Source organism: Solea senegalensis, linkage group LG14 (genome assembly GCF_019176455.1).
Source record: "Solea senegalensis isolate Sse05_10M linkage group LG14, IFAPA_SoseM_1, whole genome shotgun sequence".
Classification (NCBI taxonomy): domain Eukaryota; kingdom Metazoa; phylum Chordata; class Actinopteri; order Pleuronectiformes; family Soleidae; genus Solea; species Solea senegalensis.
Window position 1 is genome coordinate 11,855,103 of NC_058034.1, and position 24,784 is coordinate 11,879,886.

The 24,784-nt window shown below is 40.8% G+C and overlaps 2 protein-coding genes across 15 annotated transcripts in view; one reads left to right on the forward strand and one right to left on the reverse strand.

The window, feature by feature from the left end:
* The window catches only part of camsap2a (calmodulin regulated spectrin-associated protein family, member 2a), a 34,050-nt gene extending 15,349 nt beyond the window's left edge, over nucleotides 1–18,701 (reverse strand). For 4 of the 7 annotated variants that reach the window (XM_044043345.1, XM_044043342.1, XM_044043344.1 and 1 more), the window contains exons 1-6: nucleotides 18,056–18,701; nucleotides 13,945–14,204; nucleotides 6,995–7,156; nucleotides 6,006–6,089; nucleotides 1,032–1,064; nucleotides 166–307 (exon numbers count right to left, since the gene is read on the reverse strand). In XM_044043345.1, coding sequence (XP_043899280.1) covers nucleotides 166–307; nucleotides 1,032–1,064; nucleotides 6,006–6,089; nucleotides 6,995–7,156; nucleotides 13,945–14,204; nucleotides 18,056–18,200 — 826 coding nt within the window. In that variant the 5' untranslated portion in view covers nucleotides 18,201–18,701. The remainder of the gene's footprint in view (nucleotides 1–165; nucleotides 308–1,031; nucleotides 1,065–6,005; nucleotides 6,090–6,994; nucleotides 7,157–13,944; nucleotides 14,205–18,055) is intronic. The other 3 variants (XM_044043348.1, XM_044043346.1, XM_044043343.1) reach the window with 1 other exon arrangement.
* Nucleotides 251–24,498, forward strand: ddx59 (DEAD (Asp-Glu-Ala-Asp) box polypeptide 59). Of its 8 annotated transcripts, none has more exons than XM_044043351.1 (9): nucleotides 251–314; nucleotides 8,827–8,978; nucleotides 19,704–20,587; nucleotides 21,415–21,597; nucleotides 21,722–21,811; nucleotides 22,132–22,383; nucleotides 23,176–23,328; nucleotides 23,903–24,031; nucleotides 24,120–24,498. In XM_044043351.1, exons 2-9 carry the CDS (start codon nucleotides 8,963–8,965, stop codon nucleotides 24,378–24,380), a joined length of 1,968 nt encoding a protein of 655 aa, XP_043899286.1. In that variant the 5' UTR covers nucleotides 251–314; nucleotides 8,827–8,962; the 3' UTR covers nucleotides 24,381–24,498. The 8 variants fall into 8 exon arrangements, with proteins under 8 accessions (XP_043899286.1, XP_043899284.1, XP_043899287.1 ...); XM_044043349.1 differs by having other exon boundaries at nucleotides 264–278; XM_044043352.1 differs by lacking the exon at nucleotides 251–314 and adding an exon at nucleotides 6,015–6,258.
* The last annotated feature ends 286 nt before the right edge of the window (nucleotides 24,499–24,784 follow it).

A 24,784-nucleotide genomic window follows, 5' to 3' on the forward strand; every position in this document is an offset into this window, starting at 1 on the left:
AAAATGGAAACACAATCACTGGATTCATGTTTTGTGAAACTTCTACTTTGCATTTTGTTGCAGGACCTACGGAGCCGTTCCAAACCAAAACACACACTACACAACGCTGACTCCAGACAACAATAAGTTACTTCCCACTGCCAACGATCACCCCAGCTCCTTTACCTTCCAGTGGAAGCAGCTGCGGGCAGTAGAAGTGCAGCAGAGCACCCAGGGCCGAGCCGTCTGTGCTGTCTTTCAGCAGGTTGTCCACAGGAGGGATCCACAGATCGGACTGGGTAGAGGTTTGCTCTTTCCTGTACCGCGCCTGCATGGTATGAAATATTTTATTTGTCTCATGAATGTAGCAACGACACTATAAGATGTAACGGTGAGCCAAAGGAGAGGAAATGACACTAAACTCAACATGTTGAAATAAAAAAGAAATTTATCAGTTTCGTAAAAACAATGAGAGTCGGTGCACAAATTTAATGGATGTTTAGCCTCTCCCTGAAAATAAGACAATATTAGGAGAGGCTGCCTTCTGTGAAATTATTATTTATTATTTGGGCAAATCTCGTGGGACTTCACAAGTATGTAGGAGAAGAGTTCAAATGTAAATAATAAATATAATAACCTAGTTGCCATACATATTTTAATTATTAGAATTAATTACAACATTTTTAGAATTTATTTTCTTAGTTTCGCTGTACGACAAATCTACATAAATGTGTTTTTTAATCCCTGGTGTGTTTTTGCTACTAGTGTGTAATAAGGACGGATCGAATGCAGTAAAATGCAATGAGCACTGAATATAAGAAAGTCTATTTTTTTAATTCTAATCACATGCATGTAACATCCAGAGGTAGAAAAAGAACATATCTTTTTTTAAGAGACAGTGAAGTCACAGCCTGATGCACAATTGTGATAAATAAAAAACAAACAAAAAAAAAACAAAACGATGGCAAACAAGACAGAGGGAGGGAGGAGGCGGGGAAACACGTTCACTATGGTTACACAGATGAAAGCGTAAAGCTTAATATCTGACTTACAGGCACAAGCTTCATGTACCACTTGGTTGGAGACTGCAGCAGCAGAGCACAAGAAAACAACAAAAAAGGGACACCTGTTAGTGAGATTAGTTCGATGTGATTAGCATTACAAGGGAAGACATGACAGGTATGAGAGCACAGAGAAAACCTGTGTGAGCCAGACTTTTGTGTTTCGTGTAATCTGGTGTTAGGTTTCCAGCATTGGCTGGTGCAGAATAAACAGGAGTGTTTATTAAGTTTGGCACAAATATTAAGAGAGTTCAGAGCTTGTTTCTTTATGAAAGTATTCATTATTTACCTAAGCTCAATTATTTGTTCACAGACACTACAAAATATCACAAATGTGCTGCAGTTTTTGTGTGAAAGTCACTTCATTTGTATGCCGGTGTTTTTGTGTGCATGTTCAGATTAGATTATTTAACACAGTAACAGCCAGTGAGTGGGTTTTTTTTAATTGTCTCTAAAGAGAGAAGCACCAGTCTATTGCCTATCAGCACTCAGCTGACAATGTAAACAGATTTCAGACAAGGTGGTTCTCCTTAACAGCTCACTCAAACACTGTGTGGAAGCATCAAAGAACCACATGTAAGTGGCACTCTCAGAGGCTTCTTCGCCTTCCGACGAGTCCTGAACTTCAAAGGCAAACTGAATTGTGAGGAAAATAACAGTAACAGGAGGATGAAAGGACCAGGGGGCGCCGTGTTTTTTTGGATTCTCCTGATTTGATCAACGTCGCAGCTAAGTGGTAATTTCAGACTGATGCCATCATCGGTGGAACAGCCCGGATGTAATCTAATCTACAAATTATTAGTTGATCAGTTTTATCTGTTCGGAAGTGAATGGGGCCTTCTGTGGAACTGATATGGCAGGCATGAATGTGGCTACTGCAGACTTGTAGCAGACATGTCATCAGATGAAACGAGCGTAGCGGATCTGTAGATTTACACTACGGTGACAGTGAGGAAATACTGCAGTGTATAGTGAAGCGAGTATTTTTGTTATGTGTGTCGTCATAATTACAGATTCCTGTAGCTCGCAAATCAAGTCTGATCCAAATAATAATGAGCTGCACGCTCAAACACATAACCCGACAATGTCAATGCTGATTTATAGGCCAGGTTGAATATTTTGTTGGTGGGAGGTCGGAGCATGGCACAGTGCAAAGCGGGTTTACTTCTTATTGAAGCTTCTGTTTGTTTAGATTCACTATTACTACCACAAAAGCAGATTCTAGTATCAACAATTACTATCAGCACTGTGATATATTTTTTTACTCCTTGTCCACACTGCATAGTGTGTTTATTGAACTTCTGAGTCTGATGATGTTTTAAAAGGCTTTAGGAATCTTGTTTTTAAGATCTTTTCTTGTGTACCTACCGAGCGCTACCAGAACAGGGACCCTGTCAATCTTCCAAGAATCTCATGAAGACCCAGCTCTTATATCCTAGCACTTACCTTACCCGCTCCCCTGCACTCTCACCCCCCTGTTAGCCCATAGGTTGTTCCTATCAAGTGGATTTCATTCCAAGACTTCTTTTATGTAGCTTATTCCTCTTTTGTAAGTCGCTCTGGATAAAAGCGTCTGCTAAATGCTTAAATGTAAATGTAAATCTTTAAATGTAAGACTCAATATAGTAATTCAGGACTGAAAGGTAACCAAATGAATGTTAACAACAAACAAAAACATTCACTGTAACAGGCACAATAGAATAACACAGTGACTATTTTATGCATATTATCCTGCAGCGACAGTAACTATAAGTAACCAAGGGGTACACTTACATACTGCACACTCTTAGCTCTTACATACAGACCTTACTTTAAAATGTTGTGAATGCACTTTTCCAAACCTTGCTGCCCTAGTTTGAGAGGACAGTAAAGTTGTGCATCTGCAGTAATGATCTTAACTGTGGTGCTAAGAAGAGTAAGAAAGAGTTTCAAATCTGTTGAGACCAATAATCAAACCCCTGTGGAGAGGAAAGACTCTCATCCATCATACAAAACACACACACATGTGTACACACTCACACACACACACGCACCACCCAAATCCCACTTCAATCATCCTATGACTCCGCCTCTTCCCATCAGAGTCCATCCTCGCGTCTGATTGAGCTGCAGCTTAGCCTTTGCAATGTAAAAGGATTAGTCCCCTCTGTCCTGTCCTGACGATGGCCTTCGCACAACCTCCCCCTTTCCCCGAAACACTCTTACCCTCACCCACAACCACCCTCCTCACCCCATAAAAACACCGTTGCCCTGGTGAACGCCAGTCCTGTCCTAGAAGGGCATGTGATTCTCGATGTCTGACTGAGGGAGAAGCTGCCAGTGAGTGTGACTCACACTGCAGTCAGACGTATTGCACACAAGTGGGGGAGGTTTAGTGAGGTGGAGAGTGATGAAGGGGCAGAGGGAGGATAGATGGCGCTACCTAGGCGTTTAAGAATTTTATTTATTTTGCATTTTAGTACAGTCCGTGACTCATATATTTTACCCCATTGAGTAGGAATTTCATCCTCAACTGATGTTGTTATGAGAGTAGTCCAAATAAGAAGTGTCAGAAAGCAAACAATGGGACACTTTTTAATTGGAAACTAACACCATATTAGAGGTTTAATCACACATAACACACACATGATGTTGGTTTCCCCAGAATGCATTCTTTACACTCAACAATATATAACACTGCGAACATTTGGTCTGACTGTAGAGGCTACGAAGGGTCCACCAGGAGACTAGGAAACTATGTATTCAATTTAAAAGGCCATAACGCTGCCTATAGTTTGCCTGCCAACACACTCAAGGGTTATTGTGCAATGTCTGAGGCAAGGAGGCCTTAACGTTAAATCCTTAGTCTTGACTTGTCTTTCTTTCGTCTCACAGATTTTCAATACTTAATCAGGTCTTACACGACTATATCTGGTTCTCAATCAGGTTTTTAGATGTTTCTGTTGCAACATGTTTTTTTGAAAAACACAGACAAAAATTGCAGACAAATACACAATGATGGATGCAATTGTACTTCATGGCTTCATCCACATTATTCTGTTTGAGTCATAGCTCTGGCATTTTCGCCCCCCAAATGGAGAAATTACTAAATGCTGGTCTCTATTTCTTTGTTTGATAACTAATAAAACAGCAGCCTTTTAGTTGTGCGTAGTAGTATGGACGCAGCCTATACTGTGTCCTCTGTGGGCACTGAAAGCATGCACGTGTGTGCCCACGCACCCAAAACTCACAGACCTGAAAACATGACGTGACAGTATGTTGGTATTGTGCTAACACTCACACTTAAACTGGCGTGGCTGCAGCGCCACATAATATGTGAGTCACTGCTAGCTCTGTAAGGGGTTTTATGATGTCGTATATTTCCTAGTCACCCTCACTCGCTGAACGGGCAACGTGCATCTCCCTGTGAGTTTGTAAACACCGTGAAAGTCTGCACAAGCCTGAGGCTGGAAACTCACATGCATACATAAACTGCAGCGGCTCCACATTGACTCGTCACATGCTAAAACGCCATAGGGTGTGGTCACAATAGATTCCCTCAGGTAAACGTTCCAGCGGATCACTCAACAGTGTTGCGTTAGTGTGTTGCCTGACATAACCTGTGATAGAGAGGAAGCTAGGGAAAGAGGTGTGTCGCAGACCAGTAATAAGAGTCTGAGGAGAATGTGGAGGAACTGAGCACAGATCAAAAGCAGGGCATCATAATAACTCCGTTGAAAAGGGAAAATAATGAGGCAAACATGAGAGAAGAGAAGGATACTGCTGCTGGTGACTGTGAACTGAATCGTCTCATGGTTATCTAACATGCGCTGAGGGTGTTCATGACTTTCACGGGTCAGTGAAACTTGTTTAATCCCTCTGCGTCATTCAAAAACCACGGGCACGTCCCTGTCCTGTTCTCTCTTTCAGTGTGCACTAAACTGGGAGCTCACCCAGGCACACTAGAGTCTATGTCCTAAAGTAAATGCTGTATTACACGATAGCTTTGCCATGCACCCATTTACACCCATTCAATCACTCACACTTTCATGCAGCATAATATGGTCTATCGTACCTATTTAAACACTGCTGGCATAGTCGTTAGGAGCACTCTACACATCGGCACACAAGTGGGGCGGTGGAGCCAGGGTGCAAACTCACCACCTTCAACTTGAATGACACCCCACTCTAGCACCATGGTTGCCCTATAATTTTTTTTATTTCTTTTTTTGAGCAACGCCGTTAATTTCTCTCAATGAACTGTAGATTTAAGATATAGTTTTTTATATTATTTTTATAATAACTTTGTTATTTGTTAGTGTTAGTGCTTAACTGTGCTTGTTACATGTCCACTGATTCTCACATGTTTACATCATATAGTATTTATGTATTTAATATGTATTCAGGACTCTTTTGGTGTCTTAATAAAACAGTATCAATATATTATTATTGTTACAATTCTAAAAACATGCAGGTCTGCGGTTACACCATACCAAATTTAAGATGCAGAAAAATTACACTTTTATTATTATGTATTAGGTTTTAAATCACACATTTTCACCACTTTCTCTCAGTAGTGTAGTACAGTGCTGCACACACACAAACAAACACAGGCCCCCCCCAGCCTGCCTTATGGCATTTAAAATGACTGCCTATACTGGAGTTACTTGTAGAACCTGTGGACCTTAGGCTGAACCATCCTTCACTAAAATGACTGCTGGTCTAATTAGAGTAGAAACCACTAGAGAGTAGAAGCTCAGCAGAGTAAATACACATAGTCTGTATGTCTCTTTGTTTTTCATTTTATTAATATTCGTAATGTAACTGAGATTTTCTTTGATTTGACTGGAGTTTTAGAGCTTTCATATCAAAGGGACACAGAGGATTTCATTTCGCTTGTTTGAGACTGTCCATCTGATTAGTGATGTCTTTTTTTTTTGGTCATGTGTAGTTAACTGGGACAAAGGAAAAAAGATGAACACCCACCCGAGGACTCCCAGCAGGCTCGGCATTCTGCGTCTCTTTCTTCTTCTGCTCTTGAGCCACGATGTCTTTCAGATATTCATTTACCTGGGAGACAGATGACAAACGTGATTATCTTTCTGGACTGTGACCTTGGCTATTCCTTCCTTCCATTCCTATTTTTCAGTGTTCATTTTTCCACTATTATTTAAAGAAGACACCACTACAAGTATGTGTTTAAGGGCAGCCTTTGAAGGACATTTTCTTACACTTGAAGGTAAATGGAGCCAATCTATCATTGGATTTCTATGGATTTTTAGAACACACATTGTCTTCCAACAGAGAGCCATATGTCTGACCAGTAGGACTGCTCGACCACACCTCCTGTTAGATATTCTGTGTGTGTGAGTGTAGCTCATAGTTGGCAGCAGCCCAGCATTTCTCCCAGAAGAATGTAAACAGACTGGGCCTTGTCACTGTATGGAGGAGAAAAAGCCATCTGCACATGCAGGCCATGTGGACATCTGTTTGGAAATGATTCACAAAGGCTAATTTAGACTGTGCACATAGGTGCAAAATCCAAGAATTGAACATTAACCCTTTAACACCTCAGCCTCAAAATGTCCGTCTTTTAGAATCATAAGAAGGGCCAGAAAATGTCCTGTGAGTTAAGTGCGTTTGCCCATTTTTAACAAATAACTTTCAATATCTGGCAGTTATTTACAACGTACTGCATGTGAAAGTAGTGTAGTAACAATTTAAAATGAAGAAACACAAAAGGTTTCAACTCTCTCCTCTCTGGTGGCAAAGACACAGATTCTCCTGCTCCCTTAAACAGCGCGAGGGAAATTACCGTAATAAAAAAAAAGTGCTATATTTTTTGCACTATGATTTTCATTCTCATGTTGCCATGCCACCAGATATCACATACAAGTCTCAGAGGTTGGTGCAACAAATTAGAAAATGGCTGTCGGCTGTCAGAAATCCAAATAAACGCATTCTCTATTACCCACCTTGTTGATCCAGGTGGTCACGGCGTCCTCCGTATCATATGGTCTTGCGAACTCTGGCCTGCTGGAAGAATATTGACAAATACAGGCCATCACCTTCTCCACACTCACAGTCTCCACTGTGTATGCCATCATCAGAGAGTCTATCATAGCCAGGTGGGCACTCTGGAAGAGAAAACACAGAGGACACTTAAACTGATGTAGCTAGTAAAACCAGAAGATCAAATATTATCGACCCCATTTCAATCTTTGTTACTGGGTACTGTAGGTTTTTTTTGCCAAAATGTGAAATGTTTAGTGGAATGAAAATAACATATGAGGAAGTGGGCCCCAGCGATTATAGGAACATTTTGGGTCTGGCATAATGTCCCATTGTATCAAAGCAGGCAAAACTGGATAGTTAATCCTTAAACATGTCAAGTTGCAACAGGGAGAGTGAACTGTAAGAAAAAAAATCCTCTGTAACCTTGCAAGAAGTCTGTTTTTATCGTTAAAAGTAAAACTAGGCCAAAGGACATATTCTGTACTATTTGAACCATTGTTTTTAGAAACATTGGTTTTGTAGTCGCAGTGAATCACTGCATTACCATAATATTGTACAGTGGTTGTGCATGACATTGAAAGGCCAATGATTTATTTAACCCCGGACCAGGAAACTTCCACTGTACTGTACATCTGAAATCCTTGTCTTCAGTTGAATATTCCCTTGTGGCTGTTGTCCTGGAAACAAGTGCATACATGCACTGGTTACACGGCCCACTTTTGTCACAGTGACAACTTGCCTTTAAGACAATTTAAGACATGTGTCCTGACAACAGTCTCACAACAGTGAGTCTGGTTGGTACAGTTTTCAGTGATCAGTCACTTTGTATGAGTGTGATGGATTAGTCTTACACTTTGGCACCGGTGCCGTAAGAGTCACCTGAGAAAACACAGCTAACCTGGATTCAAAACGAGCAACTGACAACTTGACGAGACAACGATTTGAGTATCAGAGCCTCAGATATAGTCAGCAAACTCACGTTAGTTCATTATGTACAGTGGGTACTAGTAAAAGACAGCATATGGGAATGCTGAAATTAAAACATAACATTGAATTTGCAGCACCGTGGTGCAGCAAATGCTACGTTTCCACACATTATGGCACTATAGCAACAAATCGGGTATTCTGTGTATGCGTGTATCTAAGTTCTAAGCTCTTTAGTCCCTCTGTAGTCCGTACCCTTCAGTACCCAGCCGCCTGTACCACCCAGGAATCAGACTGCCAAATGTTTATACTTGAGAAGCAGCTTTTCCATGAGCTAATCTTATAAATCAACCATAATGTTAAAGTGGTTTTCAAGATCCACTGTGACGCAGCGTGCCACAGCTAAACAAAAGGAACAAGGAAGCCTATATACATATATATATTTATATACGTATATATAAAAACAATGGCTTTTCTTTATGCAGAAGAGGCTGTGAGCTTTGAGCGAGGGCACCTGGGGAAACAACGCGGCACGGATACACGCCGGCGAGACGCCGAGTTTGTGCTAAATCTAACAATTAGCTGTCAGACTAATATCTGAAAGTGCAACATCAGCTCTGTCATGAATTCTAAGTGTGACACGCCATTAGTTTAATGCTTCATTTCCAGTACCTCTGATCTGGCAACCCAGCAACAAACCCCATTTAATAACACACTGTTCGAGACGTTTTCAATTGGCCTTCATTATGTCTGTCCAAACACTGTGAAACGTTATCCTTGAGACACACACGCACTAACTAATGCACAGACATGTTGCTATTACAGCGAACCCCGCACTGTGTTCTAACAACAACATTATCTTCTCCAGGCAAGAACACTTTTGAAAGGGCCAGGGGACTAATGTACATCCTCGGAGGCCACTCTGACTTCTCCATCCTCTCCTCTGCTCCGCTGAACAGACTTGAGGATATTGATTGAGATCTGCTGTGGTCCAACGAGATCGAATGGCAACAAAGTCAGGTAAGCTAATCGTGTTTACAAGACCACAGAGCTGCAGTCTCTAAGACATAATATATGACACCAGGACGTTGTGTAGTGTTAGACCACTTTTTGACAGTGCAATCATAGTTTATATTGTGAATAATGTGTCAACTTCCAGCATTTAAACATCTTTCATGTCAGCAATTAGCAGTAGAAATATAACTGGGAGATGACTTTCAATACTGTTTTGGCACTGATTAAATTGCGACATAGAAGCGCTAATTCTCTGCCAGCGTTCTATTTATGTGATTCTTTTTCTGACCTTTATTTAATTCTACAAGATAATAAAAGCTTTGCTTATCTATAGGTTGGCAATTTTGTCCATAGGCATTTTTGATCACACAGTGATGAATACACACAGCACACGCACATTTTGTGCCGACTCATCTAAGCTGATTACATCCATAAAGCTTGTTTTTATTTCTCGAAAGGTTCCCAGTGTTTCCAGTGGGAGGAACAGAATAGCACTCTTTAATCTTTAATACGGCTCCTTTGAGAAACAGGGGATGGATGGAAATCGGTTGAAGTCTCCATTTTCAGAGCTTTGAGCTGCTTGTTGGAGGTGTAAACCCAGTATTCACACCAGGAAATGCTCAACACGTAACATCCTTCTCATGTGAAATCAACACAAAATGATCTCTCTCCAATCTCCAGGTTTTTAAGGAAACATAATTCAGAGCAGAGAATAGTCAAAACGTGCCGTCTCCTCGGCCAGCTCCAAACAGGGGAAACACATAACATGGGTGATTGAATTAAGCTCAGGAGTGATGTAATGTCAAAATGCAGTCTGCTTTTCGTATTACAACTTTCCCGTCCAGACCCATAGACTTTGGCAGCTGTCAAAAGGACAGACTCTGTCTAGCTTCAGGTAATTGTATGCCACCTCAGCCGGATATGGAAGAGCACTCAGCTGTAAGTCCCTCTGGTCTCTCTTGGAGGTCAACATATTGTCAAGTAGACACACAACACACAACACGTACTTCTAATTTAATCTGTGATCAAAGATAGTTGAGTTTATAGAGTCCTCTCTAACTAAATACAGTGCTGTTTCGTCAACACTTGAGTCCGTTTTTTTGTAGTTTCATTTATTTTTGAGTGAAGCAGAATGTGAAATTTTGTCTAAGAATAGGTAATTGCCACGGGCACTTTTAGACTGAGGAGGTTCCTTGGTTTGCTTTGTCCTGAAGATTTTGATTCTTAAATGTGTTGTGGGTGGGTTCTCACGTGGGAAATTGCTCGGCAACAAGAAACCCAGCCAGGAGAGACTGTATTTCATCTTAGAACAAAGCTTACGAGCTCAAATGGGCTGCACAAAACACCTAAAGTAAATGGTGGTTTTTCCTTGCCCTCATAGTCAGGATTTGTACTGCATAACAGATTGATAACAAAAACTATCAGAAGAAAAGAGAAACGTGCTGTGTCTTTGCTGCATCAGCTTATTATGAGAAAACCTGGTTCAACAGCTCATTGAGGTCTTCTTCAGCCTTGATGTTCTTTCTTTCCAGCCAATATAATACATTTTAAAAAACATATAAACAAAACCTCACTCTAAATCATAGTCTAATTCTCTTAAGCACAGAAAGGTAATACGGACTCAGGGCATCGCATGTTGTGTATTCCCTGCTTATCCAACCATTCTGTACTGTCCTGTACGGCCTGGAAGCTGCTGCTGGCCATGAACGTAACATACTGACTGTGACTGTAACAGGGACAGACAGCACTTGGATGTGCTTCTCTTCTGTCGTGCTGCTCCGGCTCGTCTTGGCTCGTGAGATCAAGGAAAAAAATATTAAGGACGGAGTGAATCGGTGCGATGTGGAGGTTAGATTTTGTGTGCGTTGTAGGTGCGGATGATGGTGTGTCTTAGTGTGTGATGTAAGAAACATTGTGTGCCCGTTTCTGAGTGAATCTGGCATTTCAGTATTCTCTGGCTCAGAGTCTGGCAGCCTTCATCACTATCACAACCCCCACCACACACACACACACACACACACACGACACATAACTGTACATACACACTGCACAAACGACGTATGCGAGAACACGCACACCCCCACCCACTCTTGCACCTACACAAACACACACGCAAAACCCTGCCTACTGGAGTGTAACCATGGAAACGAAGTGTCTGCCCAATAGGAGTTGTGACGGAGGCAGCAGAGAGGGAGACTAACAGGAAGAAGAGTATTCACCTCTATTCATGCTCACAGATGAGATGCTGAATCAATTTGAACTGCTCAACTATAACAGTTAAGTACTGATACTCACTCAGAAAGATTCCCTGATTCTTGTTACCGCCGACTTAAGAGATGTAAGGCCTGATGAGATTGTAATGGAATTTAATATAAGGAATTATGCTACTGCAGATTACAGATTAACACACATACACACATGAATTGAATTGTCTGGGATTAGACTGAATAGCCAATTGAAAAAGAGAACGTTTTCCACATTTTAGTGGTGCATCAATAATTTACCGTAAACATTACAATACGTATATATATATAAAAAAGGGGCCACATTTAAATTAAGTGGAGAATGAGTGGATTCTCCTTATTTTTTTTATGACAAAGGCATAACAATAAACCTGTCTTTCTGATATACAGCCACAGATGCAGTACCTATAGACACAATAAAGAGACCCAGGAACCACATACAGTGCTATGACTTGTATACATGTATGCATATACATATGTATACGTATATATCTGCATGTATGTGTGTGAGTGTATTTATATTTGTCACCATTTTAGGACCTTTTCTGGCAAAAACACCGGTACTTCTCATGACTCTTTTCATTTCCAAGGAGCTAAGTTAGTTAGGTTAAGGGCTAAGATTTGATCTGTGATTAGGTTAAGGTTAGTGTGTGAGGGTACAAACCAATGCATCTGGTTTTTCTTCTCGAGTTGCTAACATTGACAATGACGATGACGATGAAAACGAAATCCTTCAGATAATAACCTCTTTGCAATCACTGCACGCACAGCGGTGCTTCATGTGGGCTGAAATGTGTAACACTAGATTAATGTTTTCAGATCCAGCCTCCACATCTCTACCTCTTTTTCTGTGAGTGTTACAGGTGGAGGGTAGTGTCGGTACAGAACGTGTGTGTGTGTGTAGGCGACTAAGTGGGCGGCAGTTGCGATTTGGAGCCTTGAGTTTTCCCATGTGGGAACCCGTCACATGGCTGAATATAGAGATACAAGTGGGCGGAACGGCGACGGATAGAGTGCGAGCGTCGGGGAACAACAACACTACAGTGAAAAGAGACGTTGGCAACCCATGAAACACACTGACAGGCGAATCATCATCGGTTGCTGACTGACATCATAAAGCTCCTTTGAAGATTCTGTAAATTGGCTTGATCTGAACATTATTTCCCCCCCCTCATAGAAACTGCTGAGTAAACGACAACAAAAACAAACAAAAAACTTAGCTAAAATGCCACCAAGCAGCAATTTAATGACACTCTTATCCAGAGCCGCTTATAGTTAGGTGCTCAGTCTGTTGCTTATTCACTGCCTCAGGAGTAAATCCAGTGATGTTTTTATTTTGGGAGAAACCTCTTAAACCATCAAAACCTCGCTCTCTCTCCAGTTCTCCAGTAAAATGTGCCAGTTTAGCTGTTTCTTTTCTCTACCACACCCTCACAGAGCTCAGCCTGCAGTCAATCAGCCAAGTAAGATGATGAAGCAGTCTTTAAATAATAGAAAATAGAAACTCCTCCCGCACCTGTGCTGTCCTTGCATTGTGTGGCAGTCCATGCACAGAACCTGACTGTCTCTCATATTAAGCTCAAAGGAAACATTGGAACGTCAGAGGTGCTGACAATGGAAGGTCATTTCAACCTAGTGTCCTGAATTTGGCAGATAGGGGTCAGGTTGATGGGGATAGAAATGAGGCATGCAGGATGTGAGGTTGAAATATTGTATGGAGCAGTGAAAGGCAAGAGGAGAAAACGGATCGTTTTTATATTCTGTCGTTTTCTGGCAAAACAATCTGTCACAATTTTTATCGGGTTCAAATCAAGTGTTGATCCCTTATTCGTTTTGCTAATAGAACATTAAAAGATCCACCAGTGAGACGTTGCTGCCGTGTAAACACAAAATCATCATTTTGCCTTTTTGTTTAACATTGTATACGTTTCGAACATACAAAATGAATCGTAGCCCCTCGCAAAACTTAAATAACTTTCAAATTAGCATGGAAGGGAAATTAAAACCAGCAAGACTCTGCAAACAGTCTGCAGGCATACTGTGTGCTAATCATGTCTCAATTGCAATGCACTGAAGCAATGAAAGCAATGAGGCCTCCCACTGAGGTTTCACCGAAAAGTAATGAGGATCCCTCTGTCTGAGTCAATACAAAGTCTTCTCTACGGCGAGATCCGGTGCAGAGAGATAGAGATTAGGATGGCGAGACATGACAAACACACACACACACACACGTGGTGGTGGTGGAAGGTGCAAGGTGACACACCTTCTGTCTCGTTTCAAATGATGTCACTTATGTCAATTATGAAGAGACTTGTTCTTCACTATAAATGTGTTATATTCGAAGGCTTTAAAATGTGTTGTCTATTTATGTAACTCATACTGACTTTTCAAAATAGAAAACCTTGACTTAATGCAACATAAAAGCATGCAACGACTTCTTGCAGAAGGAGAAACTAGGCCAATTAGGATGCAGCTTCTGCAGAAGTGCAAGTAAGCAAAAAACTATGTGAATGTGGGCAGTCCTTCCTATTGTACCTTGCTACACCAGGATGTCTCGGCAATGTCACATTTAAAAGACACGGTAAATGGAGTGAAGGAATGAGGAAAAAGATTATGTGCATGAAATATGCCTCAGGGACTGAGGAGACGGGGTTAAAATTCTACTGCTAAAGACACTTAAAATGAAGAGTTGCATTGCAAAACATGTTGCAAAACAACAGTTCTCCTACCATTTGTAAGGGCCTCTTTCGAAGGTCTCTCTCGGTGACCAGTCTTTCCTGGTCAGTGACGTAGAGTCCACGTTCTGCCAGAGCCTGAATCACAGCGTCGTGGCCCAGCAGTGGCTTGGAGGCATCGCTCTTAAAGATGAAGCTGCCTGCCCTGCAGTACAGGTCTGCAGACAGCAGCAGGCTGATCACAGGCGGCTTCAGGTGCTCTTGCTCATACTGGTCCGTATAGAAAGGGTCCTTCAGGTCTGTTGGGATACTGTCTGTGTGTCGAAAGGGGAAAAATAGGACATTTGAGAGAATGTGACAGCAAAGATCAAGGGGTATGTAAGAAAATAAACACAGATCAAACAAGTAAAGATCAAATCAGGAGATAGGAAGATTATTTCATTGCATTTTCTTTTTTGACTTTCTCCTGTTTCTCACAAGGACTCACTGAGTAAATATGTGTGGAAAAAAAGCAGATTAATCTGAAGTGAGCTGGTGTTCAGTGACGACAACCTTCATTCCAAATCCTCGTGACTTTGCCTTTACTCCTGACAGTGCACACGCACCCCTGCCATGCTTTGACAACATCTTGACGTAAATGTCTGTGAACAGATGTCAGTGTTGCTATAGCAACCGCAGGAGGGGGGGGAACCTGATCGATCCATCTAGTCTGTATCTTCCCAACTCCTAGCTCCCTGGGAACACCCTTGTGTTCTTACTGCCTGCTTCTTCAAAGGCAGAGCCTGCAGGTGTGTGTGTTTGCATATCATCCCAAGCAAGACCACGATAGGATTCAAAGGCATTGTTTTTTTTTTTTGTTTAAACCACTGCTTGAAAACAGAAAGTATGGCTTTCACGGCTCAGTGGATGCCAGATTTTTCAATCTGTACAAGGAATTAAACAATAAGAACACTATAAACTGACGTTGTGTGATGACACTCAGTACATTTGCACACACAGATGCAGAGCTCATCATTGTTTCAGCATGTTCTGTGTGTGTGTGTGTGTGTGTGTGTGTGAGAGAGAGAGAGAGCAGTCGGTAAATCACCGACTCAGACTGACCATTATCACCAAGGTCATCTGTGTTATTGCGAAGCAGAAATGCAGACAGCAACAGCAGTAGCCGTTTGTGGTACATACTTTTTCCTGTTTATGATATCAATAAAGACAAAAATCTTTATTGTAGCCCTCCCCCCCACACTTCATCCTCTAACGCAGTTGGGCCGCATTTTCAAACAAAGAAATTTAGCTGGGCCAGTAAGCAGCTGGTGATGACAAATTTAAAATGTACATCAAAAAGTGCATTCTGATAATAAGAGACCTAGTAATAAAATGTTTTTGGTCACAACTCAAAGTGTTTGTCACATTTGACATACAAAAGAACTAACACTGCTATCAAACCTGTAGACTATTGAAGGAATTGATAAAGGAATATTTGAGGGACAGTGAAACGTGTTTCTCCAGTTATTTCTTCAGTTATTTCTGGTGGACCAAAGGCTGGGCCACTAAGAAGTTGGATATGGGCCACATGTGGCCCACAGGCCGCCATTTGAATAGGTCGGCTCTGAAGCAAAGGCATAGGTTAGGGTGAACTACAGACAAACACTACTGCAGCTGCCAAAAGTAACTAAGAATCAACATTTTCATGTGTATCTGTATGTTTTTCTGTTTTTGCTATTTGCTTGTGCTGGTTCTCACTGTTAATGTGTCCCACATGTTGCCAATAAAGGAAGTTATAGTAATCTAATATTTATTTGCCGTGGCTCAACATTCTGAGCTTTAAAAAAGAAGCTTGGAAAGCAATCACAGAGAATTAGTCTGATTTGCTTTAACCATGGATGTTATTCTTCTGGTCACAGTGAACATTAACTGATCTCTGAAGTGGAGTGACATACAGTAGTTCACTGTATCAGTACATGTGCTGTGTGATAGTATTTCTCTGATCGTATATGATTTGCTGTTGGTATTTTTCATGCACTCGATTGATGATATTGATGAGGATGATGCATGTGAACAAGGAGAGCCGACTCCACCCTCTCCTGTTATCTCTCTCTCTTTTTCCCTGGAGTGTGGCGTATTTCAAGTTATTTAGCCCATTTCACTGAGTCCTGATTGAAATACACAGAGGATCAGGAGGAGATTTCATGTTTAATTGGGTTATTGCACCAGTGTCTCAGTTGGTAATATAGGATGGATGGTGAATGTATAAATAGCCGAAAAAAGAGTGAGCAGATATGACTTCAATTAAGGAATTGCATCAAATAAAAAAATCATTGAAAAGAAATAATGACAAGCATGTATTTATATATCTTTTTTAGCAAATCTGTGTATGAATAGATGTTGAGGTTTTTTTTCTGTAAATGTCTGAGCTGATTTCTTTTTCAGTTAGGTTGGAAATCAAAGTGTAATTTACTGTTCAGTCATAAGAGTAGATTAGAAAAGCCTCGGAACATAATGCTGTTTTTGCATTCACTCACAAATGATGCATGTGGGAGTTGTTTGCGATGCAGGCTAAATATTTTACACACTGAATATTATTAAATCTCAGTAATTAAGTTTATAAAGAAAACTCAGATCCTGGTCTCCAAAGATGACAAAAGTGTATGATTCTGGCCACAGCTAACTCCGATACTCCCACTTTCATTCAAAAAAAAAACAAACAATAACTAGATTTGGTGAAAAATAATTACATCTGGACTATGTTACTCCATCCCCACAGGAAACAAATTTTGATTTCTAAAACTCAGCTTTAGTCCTTGAACTATTGTCATTTCATTTGCTTGTGGAACAAGGTCTCATCTGAGCCCTGTTTAAGGTTTAAGTTTGATGATTTTTTAATCTTTGTTTGACTAATACTGTACAGTAAAACAAGAAACAATGACTATTTCAATATAACGTTCATCACTAGTAGAGATATCACAGGTTTTAAAGAGTTCGCCCTATGTCAGCTGAGATTAGATCCTCATGTGGAGGATAAAGTGGTAGAAGATGGATGAATGGATGGATGTAATTGAGATGTTTTTTATTATAAATCTTAACAAGAACAACCTTTGTGTATACCCTCCTGATCTGATATCGCTAAATGTGCCTTGGATACAGTTCTCTGAAGGGGATATAATTTGGGACACCTTCATAACTCAGACCTACACTGAATACTGTCATTCCACCTAAGAAGACAGCATTATGTTATTGTTCACCGACTTCAGCCTTTGATAAATGGTTTATTATGTCCTACTGGGATCATATATGTACTGTCAGTCTAATAAACTATTAATTTAAGACGGTCCACAGTGGGCAACAGCAACAGAAAAACAATGGTGTCTGTGGATCACAGAGGTAAAAACATGGGAAAAACACTGCATCAACTCATCAGGGAATTTAGTGGAAAACACTGCCTTGAGCGATCAATGGTGGTCCTTCATTTAATCCTGTCTATATCTACTGCACAAATATATATGTATATATATATGTATGTATGTATGTATATATATGTATATATACACATATATATATATATATTAAATGCACAACCATTCATTACATCTGATTCTGTAGTACTTAATTTTTAATGCATGCATGGGAAATAAATAAACAAACAAACATGGCAATAAATGCAGAAAACATATCCACACAGAGCATTAAATCAACAATTTATTATGGTTCCAATATCAACATGCACAATGGATACACCTCAAAGGATACTTAAGTATACTGCAATAAAAAATATATACCAATACACATGACTTACTGTTGTGTATTCACATTATGAATGTGTATAATATGTGTAATATAAATATGTCTAGTTTTGTGCACAGTAAAAACATTTCTGACTGTATAACTACCATTTCTGTAATATTACTTGAAAATGTTTTTGGATTTTTATTGACCTATTTTTTTAAAAAAGAAAAGAAACTACAAAAAAAAAACTCACTAAAGGGTCATTAAATTTGAGAATTATGTTTATTTTACAACACGGTCTGGACCTATATTAGCAGCAATGCCAACCTAGAAAGACATGAACACAGTATACTTAAGTATTTCTTTAATTATCGCAATATCGTCATGGCAATCCCCCGATACTATCATGCAACCGTTAACAGCCCGCAGGTAAACGGTCGGTTCCTACCTGTCCCATACGCTTTGGCCACCAGCCACGTGAGGCTGCAACAGATTTTGGCTCGGGAAAAGTCATAGTGTTCGAAAGACTTGACAGCTGGGGCAACGAAGGTCCTGAGAACAGAACTGACGTCCTGAACTTCACCCATATTCATCTGCGCGAATCGCTCTCACCGTTACAATGGAGCCTCTGCCGCAACACAACGGTCAAAGCATCTCACTGCTGGAATTTCGCAGGAAACGGTCAAACGGTGGTGATTTAAGCAAATGCGGTGTCTTTCCGCGGACTCTTCGCGGATTATCTCAGACAAAAAAACACCAACATTAAGAACGGGTTTCTCAGTTGTGTTGGCCCAATGACGCGCTAGTCATTGTGTGTGTTTTTTTCCATCCATTCTGCTCCTTGTCAGTTGAAATCTGGGCTCCTGTCGTCGGACCGAGGTGAAAAGGTTTCCTTTGGTTTCAGAGGGAACGCTGCTCTTTAACTGGAACGTTTACATTCTTTGGAGTCTTTAGAGTCTGTCTTTCGTCTGTCTTTCATGACCATGTCTTCATGAATGGAGTGTACGCTGGGTTTTCTGGTGCCTCCTCTTGGTGCCGTGGTGCGGTTTTCCTGCCGCACTGTGGGCTCCACAGACCCTGCATCTCTGCTACGAATAGCGCATGCGCCCGTGATGCATTCAGTAGCTGTCGGACATACTACTACTAGATACGTTTGTGTTGGTTTGCACCAAATACCAAAATCATGTTCTATCGAACCAGTCACGTTATCTAAACTGGCGTGAACTCCGGGCGTAAACCGTTAACGATATATGGACTTAAGTTTGAATAACTAATGATAAAAAACAACAAAACATTTGATCATGAAATAATTATGTTTTAGATTATAATTCCTGCTATATTTCCATGCTGAGATTACCAAACAGATTTCTCCTCTTCAGATCACAGCAGACCAGAGTACACACTACCTTGTTAAAGACAGACCTGCCACACCACTGCGTGATACTATTTAGAAAGTTAACATTTCCATGAATACTTGAATACGCCATGAAAAGAGGAACGCGCGAAAATAATTAAAACAGAGAAATGCAGACTTTTTAAAAATACGAATCCGTTTTTAAGCTACTGTTTTTAATGTTGTCTAGACTAACGTTCATGCACATTTGACAAACCCGCAACAGTCGGTATATATTTTGTTAAGTGAATCAATAAAAATCAATAAAATTCCACAACCACACTGAGACGTAGAAGAACGGCTTATCTACGAACCGCATTTCCCGTCATACAACGCAGTTCTGCGTCATCAGTGTGCGACGGTGATTGTTTTGAAGCGCTGGAAGGATTGTGTTCTACTTTAAATCCACACACTCCGAGATACTGAGACATTGGCTTAAATACACGAGTCACTGACTGCCGAGGTTTGGTTTGTAAATATAATTTTAAAACAAATTAATTCGTTGTAGGATTGGTAGGTTATTTGACTTGTTCGCAGTTCAGAGTCGTTCCGTTCATCAAAGCCAATGGTAAAACTAATAGTACCATACTGTTAGCTAGTCATTAAGGTTTTCCGATTGCCTTTGCCTGACCTTCTAACGTAGCATATTTAAATTATTTGACAAATCGTGCATAAATTCTTAATCGTAATATGTGTTTTTCAGGTCAATTATCGCCAAACAGGATGTTTATGCCAAGAGCCCTGAAAGTGAAGAGACCTGTCCAAGGATCAGGGCACATTGTAAACAAGAAAAGCAAGATTGAACAGAGTGAGAGAAAGGATGCAAGTATATCAGAGACACAAGTTCATAAGGACAAGGCATATGAAGATTCAACAATACAAGATGAGACAATACAATCAGGAGGAGACTCTGCAACTTTGACAGAGAGCTCAGTAGTTGAAGATGCACTGGAGTCTTCGTCCAGTAACTCAGGGGAGGAGGAGGAGGAGGAGGAAGAGGAAGAGGAAGATGAACCGGTCAAGTCATTTAAAAAGAGCCAGAGATGGCCGGAGCCAGGGGAACCTGTCTGTGTGATGTGTGGTCGTTATGGCGAGTACATTTGTGACCGCACTGACAATGATGTTTGCAGTCTTGAATGCAAAGCTAGCCATTTACAGCAAATGGGAATGGGGACTGGGCCTGATGTGTTTAACCGCAAGGACGTAAAAGGAGATGGAAGGACTCCTCAAACTCAACAGGCATCAGTTGACAGAGGTGGGGTGTCTGCAAGCGAAGCAGAGTATTCCTACAAGGAAGATGCATTCATATCAGATTTAACAGATGAACAGGTGCAGCGTGTTAAGCAGGAGCTAGGCATTGAAACCCAGGGGACTGATGTAAGGAGACCCATCATTGAGTTTGAACACTGTGGTTTCCCTGCCACTCTGAGGAGTAACCTGAAGAAGGCTGGCTATGAAGCACCCACGCCGGTCCAGATGCAGATGGTGCCTGTTGGTCTCAGTGGCAGGGATGTGATTGCAAGCGCTGACACAGGCTCAGGGAAAACTGTTGCCTTTTTGCTGCCGGTGGTAGTGAGAGCACTGGAGGTACAGTTATTACTTCTATCTAATGTCTTTAGCTTTCCCTCTTAAATTATTAAATATTTGAATGTAGGAAAACACAGTTTGTCCATCTTCAATATTTAGGGGTTTTGTTTTGGCTTTACATGCTTACATTTGTTAGAGCCACTACTAACACAATTACAGTCCATTGTCTAAGGTGATTATGAATCATGAAGATCCACTGATTATTGATGATTCAAATGCATTTAACAATAATCTGCATTTGTCACATCGTGTTCTTGTTTTGGGTCAAATTAAAAGATACTACAAAATGTAGAGAATTAGTACTATGATCATTATTTTGCAGGAGCGTAGTTGCACGTTAAGGTAAAGCGAGCTGTAAAGACTGGATTTAGACCGCCGTAAAAAGCATCTTTCCTGCTGATATATCCTTTAGCAAAATGTTAGACATTCACCAGCTGTTCTGTTGCTGGTGCAAGTCTGCTCTCTAGCAGACACACTTTCTCTTTTAATATCTGCTTGTTGCTGACATGCTTAAAAACACTGGGTTCAGTGTTTTTAAATTGAAAAAACTGACTTTGGGTCAGATATGTATGTGCTTTTATTTTCAATTGGGATTGCAGTAACTGTTTAAACACTGAAGGTCACTGTTGTACATGTTTAACATTTATCACCTTTAATGTCACCAAAAATAAATAATTTCTAGTGTGTAACTAGTGTTCACTTAATGTCATTTGCAGATACAGAGTGAATAACATGGTGTTTATTAATACAGCAGATTGTTAATCTGTGGCTGTTTGGTCTCCATGTGTGCTGAAAGCATTATCTCTCTTTTATTTATTAAATTTTAGAAACCAGCCCACAGTGCGCACAGCCCTGTAGCTCTGATCCTGACTCCCACTAGAGAGCTAGCCATTCAGATAGAGAGACAGGCCAAGGAACTAGTCATGTGTCTTCCCAACATGAGAACTGCTCTACTGGTAGGCGGCATGCCGCTTCCCCCACAGCTCCACCGCCTCAAATCCAGCATCAAAGTACAGTACAATCGCTCTTTTTTACTGTATTTCCACTCTGTGACAAGCATACTAACATTGTCTTATAGTCATTTGACTCTACAGCTTTTGTTCTCACCATATTTTTTTCTTTTAATCCCTTTAGATCATCATAGCCACACCTGGGCGACTCCTTGAGATCTTGAGGCAGAAAGCAGTGACGCTAAACAAAGTGAAGGTTGTGGTGGTTGATGAGGTACAGCAAACATGACGCAATTCATAACTTTGAAAGTTCAGTGCTCTGAGAGTGTCCAGTATTAAAAATGTTGGGACTAAAAGGTTAAATGACTGGGTTTTAAATGCATTTTTTCCACCAAAATAATGTTTCTAGACAGTTATGTTGTAGCACATTGTTGTGCTCTGCATCAAAATACAAGTCTTACAGAAAACCTACATTCATAAAAATAATCATTGAATATGAATTATTATTTATTTGCCCCCGTAAGTTGATTCATGATTAGCAAGTATTGAGAACATCCTGGAACATTATGTACTGTATTTCTTGTGGATCTGTAGGTGGACACTATGTTGAAGATGGGCTTCCAGCAGCAGGTGCTGGAGGTACTGGAACAAGTCCCTGAAGAACACCAGACTCTGCTGGCATCGGCCACCATCCCAACAGGAACAGAAGAGTTGGCTGCTCGACTTGTCCACGACCCTGTCCGTATTGCTATTGGAGAGAAGAACCAGCCGTGTGCCGATGTGAGGCAGATCCTGTTGTGGGTTGAAGAACCCTCAAAGAAGAAGAAGTTGTTTGAGATTCTTAATGTAGGTTGCAACTATTTTTGATTTTTAATCATAACGTTTTGGCCAGCCAGCACAATGTTGATAGTCTTAAATTTAGTATTGCTTTAATCCCTGCACTTTCAAATCCAAACCAGGCATTTTTTAATTTTGTCAGCAGTTTTTTAAAGATTTTATTTGTAGCTTTTCTGTTAAACCAACACTTATAGTAGTCTGGAGAACCAGAAAATGCTGTGCAAGGGACAAACAGAAAGTGGGTTATTATTTTGGTTTTAGTTAATTTTGGCTTTATTGCTCAGTCCTGGCATGCACCAGTACCCACATTGCATTTTATTAACTGGTTGTATAAAGTTGGGAATTCAAGGAACAGTCTCCCAGCTACTCCATATTTAGACAGCCATTGCTACAGCCCTGGCCCCCATCAAGAGGAAATGGGTGGGCCCTGAGCCATGGCTGGACTCCACGAATCCCAGCAATGGGCTGTACCATAATACAGGACAGGAAGAGTCTGCTTCTCTTATCCCTGTGAAGACTTGGGGTTAGACCACTGTGAGAAATGATTGAGACGGTTGGATTTTGCGATAGTAATGCTTTTATTTATTGATTCCAGCTGTTATTTAACCTAGAACTGTCCCTGATCTAGTATATAGTGATATAGTGGGTGGGTCCTGCAAGATCAGTGGACTGTCATACTGGATTTAGAAGGGAAAATTCATGAATCAAAGCCCTCAGTGTATAGTTTCTAAAACATTTGTATGTAGAAATATCAAAATCATGTAAACTGTTTTCTCTCTGTTTCTCTTAATGGCTCTGCAGGACAGTAAGCTCTACCACCCCCCAGTGGTGGTGTTTGTGGACTGTAAACTGGGGGCTGATCTGCTGTGTGAGGCAGTCTCTCAGGTGACTGGTCTCAATACAGTGGCAATACACTCTGACAAGAGCCAACTGGAACGCAACCGCATCCTCAGAGTGAGTCCATTGGCAGCCAGAACATGCACAGTCAAGGGTATAAGTAGCAAGTGCTGTCATGGTCGATGTCCAAGAGAGTCACTTGAGGACCACAGACACTACAGTTGAGACTTACCAGGGCTTTTGTTGAAAAGACACAATAGTGTTTCATTCACTCAAACCTATTTCTAAATACCTTTCATTAGCATTGTTCATTATGTTATGACTGTGCTTGTTTTAACAATTTATTGAATTTAGTTACAATACATACCTAAATTATTCAGACCATTCACTCTTTACCCACCCTTTGTTTTATGGTGTAGCCCTGTGCTGAAAAAATTGTTTAAATACCATTGTAAAATAATGGGTCATTTTGCAAATGGCACATAAAATGTGAAGGGTTGGGGTGGAGGGGATGTTCAAGCTGATGTTATAGTTACACGGCTGCAACATTACTGTAGATTGGAATATAATAGATGTCTTTATTTAAGTGGTCTAATTTAATTGAGATCTGTGAGATCTCCACTGGAGTGCACACTATGTTTTTAGCAAAAAAAAAAAAGTGTCTCACTATAATATTATGTTACCTCTTCAGGGTCTGCTGGATGGGGAGTTTGAGGTTGTGATCAGTACAGGAGTGTTGGGCAGGGGACTAGACCTGGTAAATGTAAGACTGGTGGTTAACTTTGACATGCCCAACACAATGGACGAGTACGTCCATCAGGTAAGTGATGGCAGATGTCGTCTTAATTTGGAATACTGGATTATCACAAGTCATGCCCGATACCTGATTTATTTTTTCCCCCATCTAGGTGGGCAGAGCAGGTCGGCTGGGACACAGGGGAACAGCCATTTCTCTTCTCAACAATAACAACAAGCGCTTGTTCCTAGAGGTGGTGAACCGAGTCAGACCCACAGGGTCCATTCTTCCCCCACAGCTACTAAACTCACCCCACCTCCATGAGCAACAGAGAAGGCAAAAACAAAAGATAAAGCTGGCTCATGAGGACATTCTGGTCACCAAGAACAACCTCTTAGACATCATAAGGAAACACCACCGTTCTAAGAAGTAGCAATTTCCGCAAATCTTTCCTGCAATGGTGTCTATTTAATGAGGAAATACTAAATGTTTATTTTGGAAAACAATAATTTTTTTCAATAAAGTTTTGTTTTACATTCTGTACATGAATAATTAACCCTTGCTTATCATCAGACTTCCATAACAATCAGATGATGGAGGGACTCCTTTTGCATGTCTAAACCCACAGTCCCACTGTCTCAAAGTCTGTCCGTGTCACTGGCTCGGTTTAAACCGAGCCTTATGAAATGGGTATTCGTCACGGACAGACTTATGAAATGAGTACTTTTCCAACGGTAAAGAGCTCAATTTGGAGGGGAAAACATGAGTAATCCCACATTACACACTCTCTGAATGTGTTCAGATACCGATTATAGCCTTGATTATGCTGCCACCCAG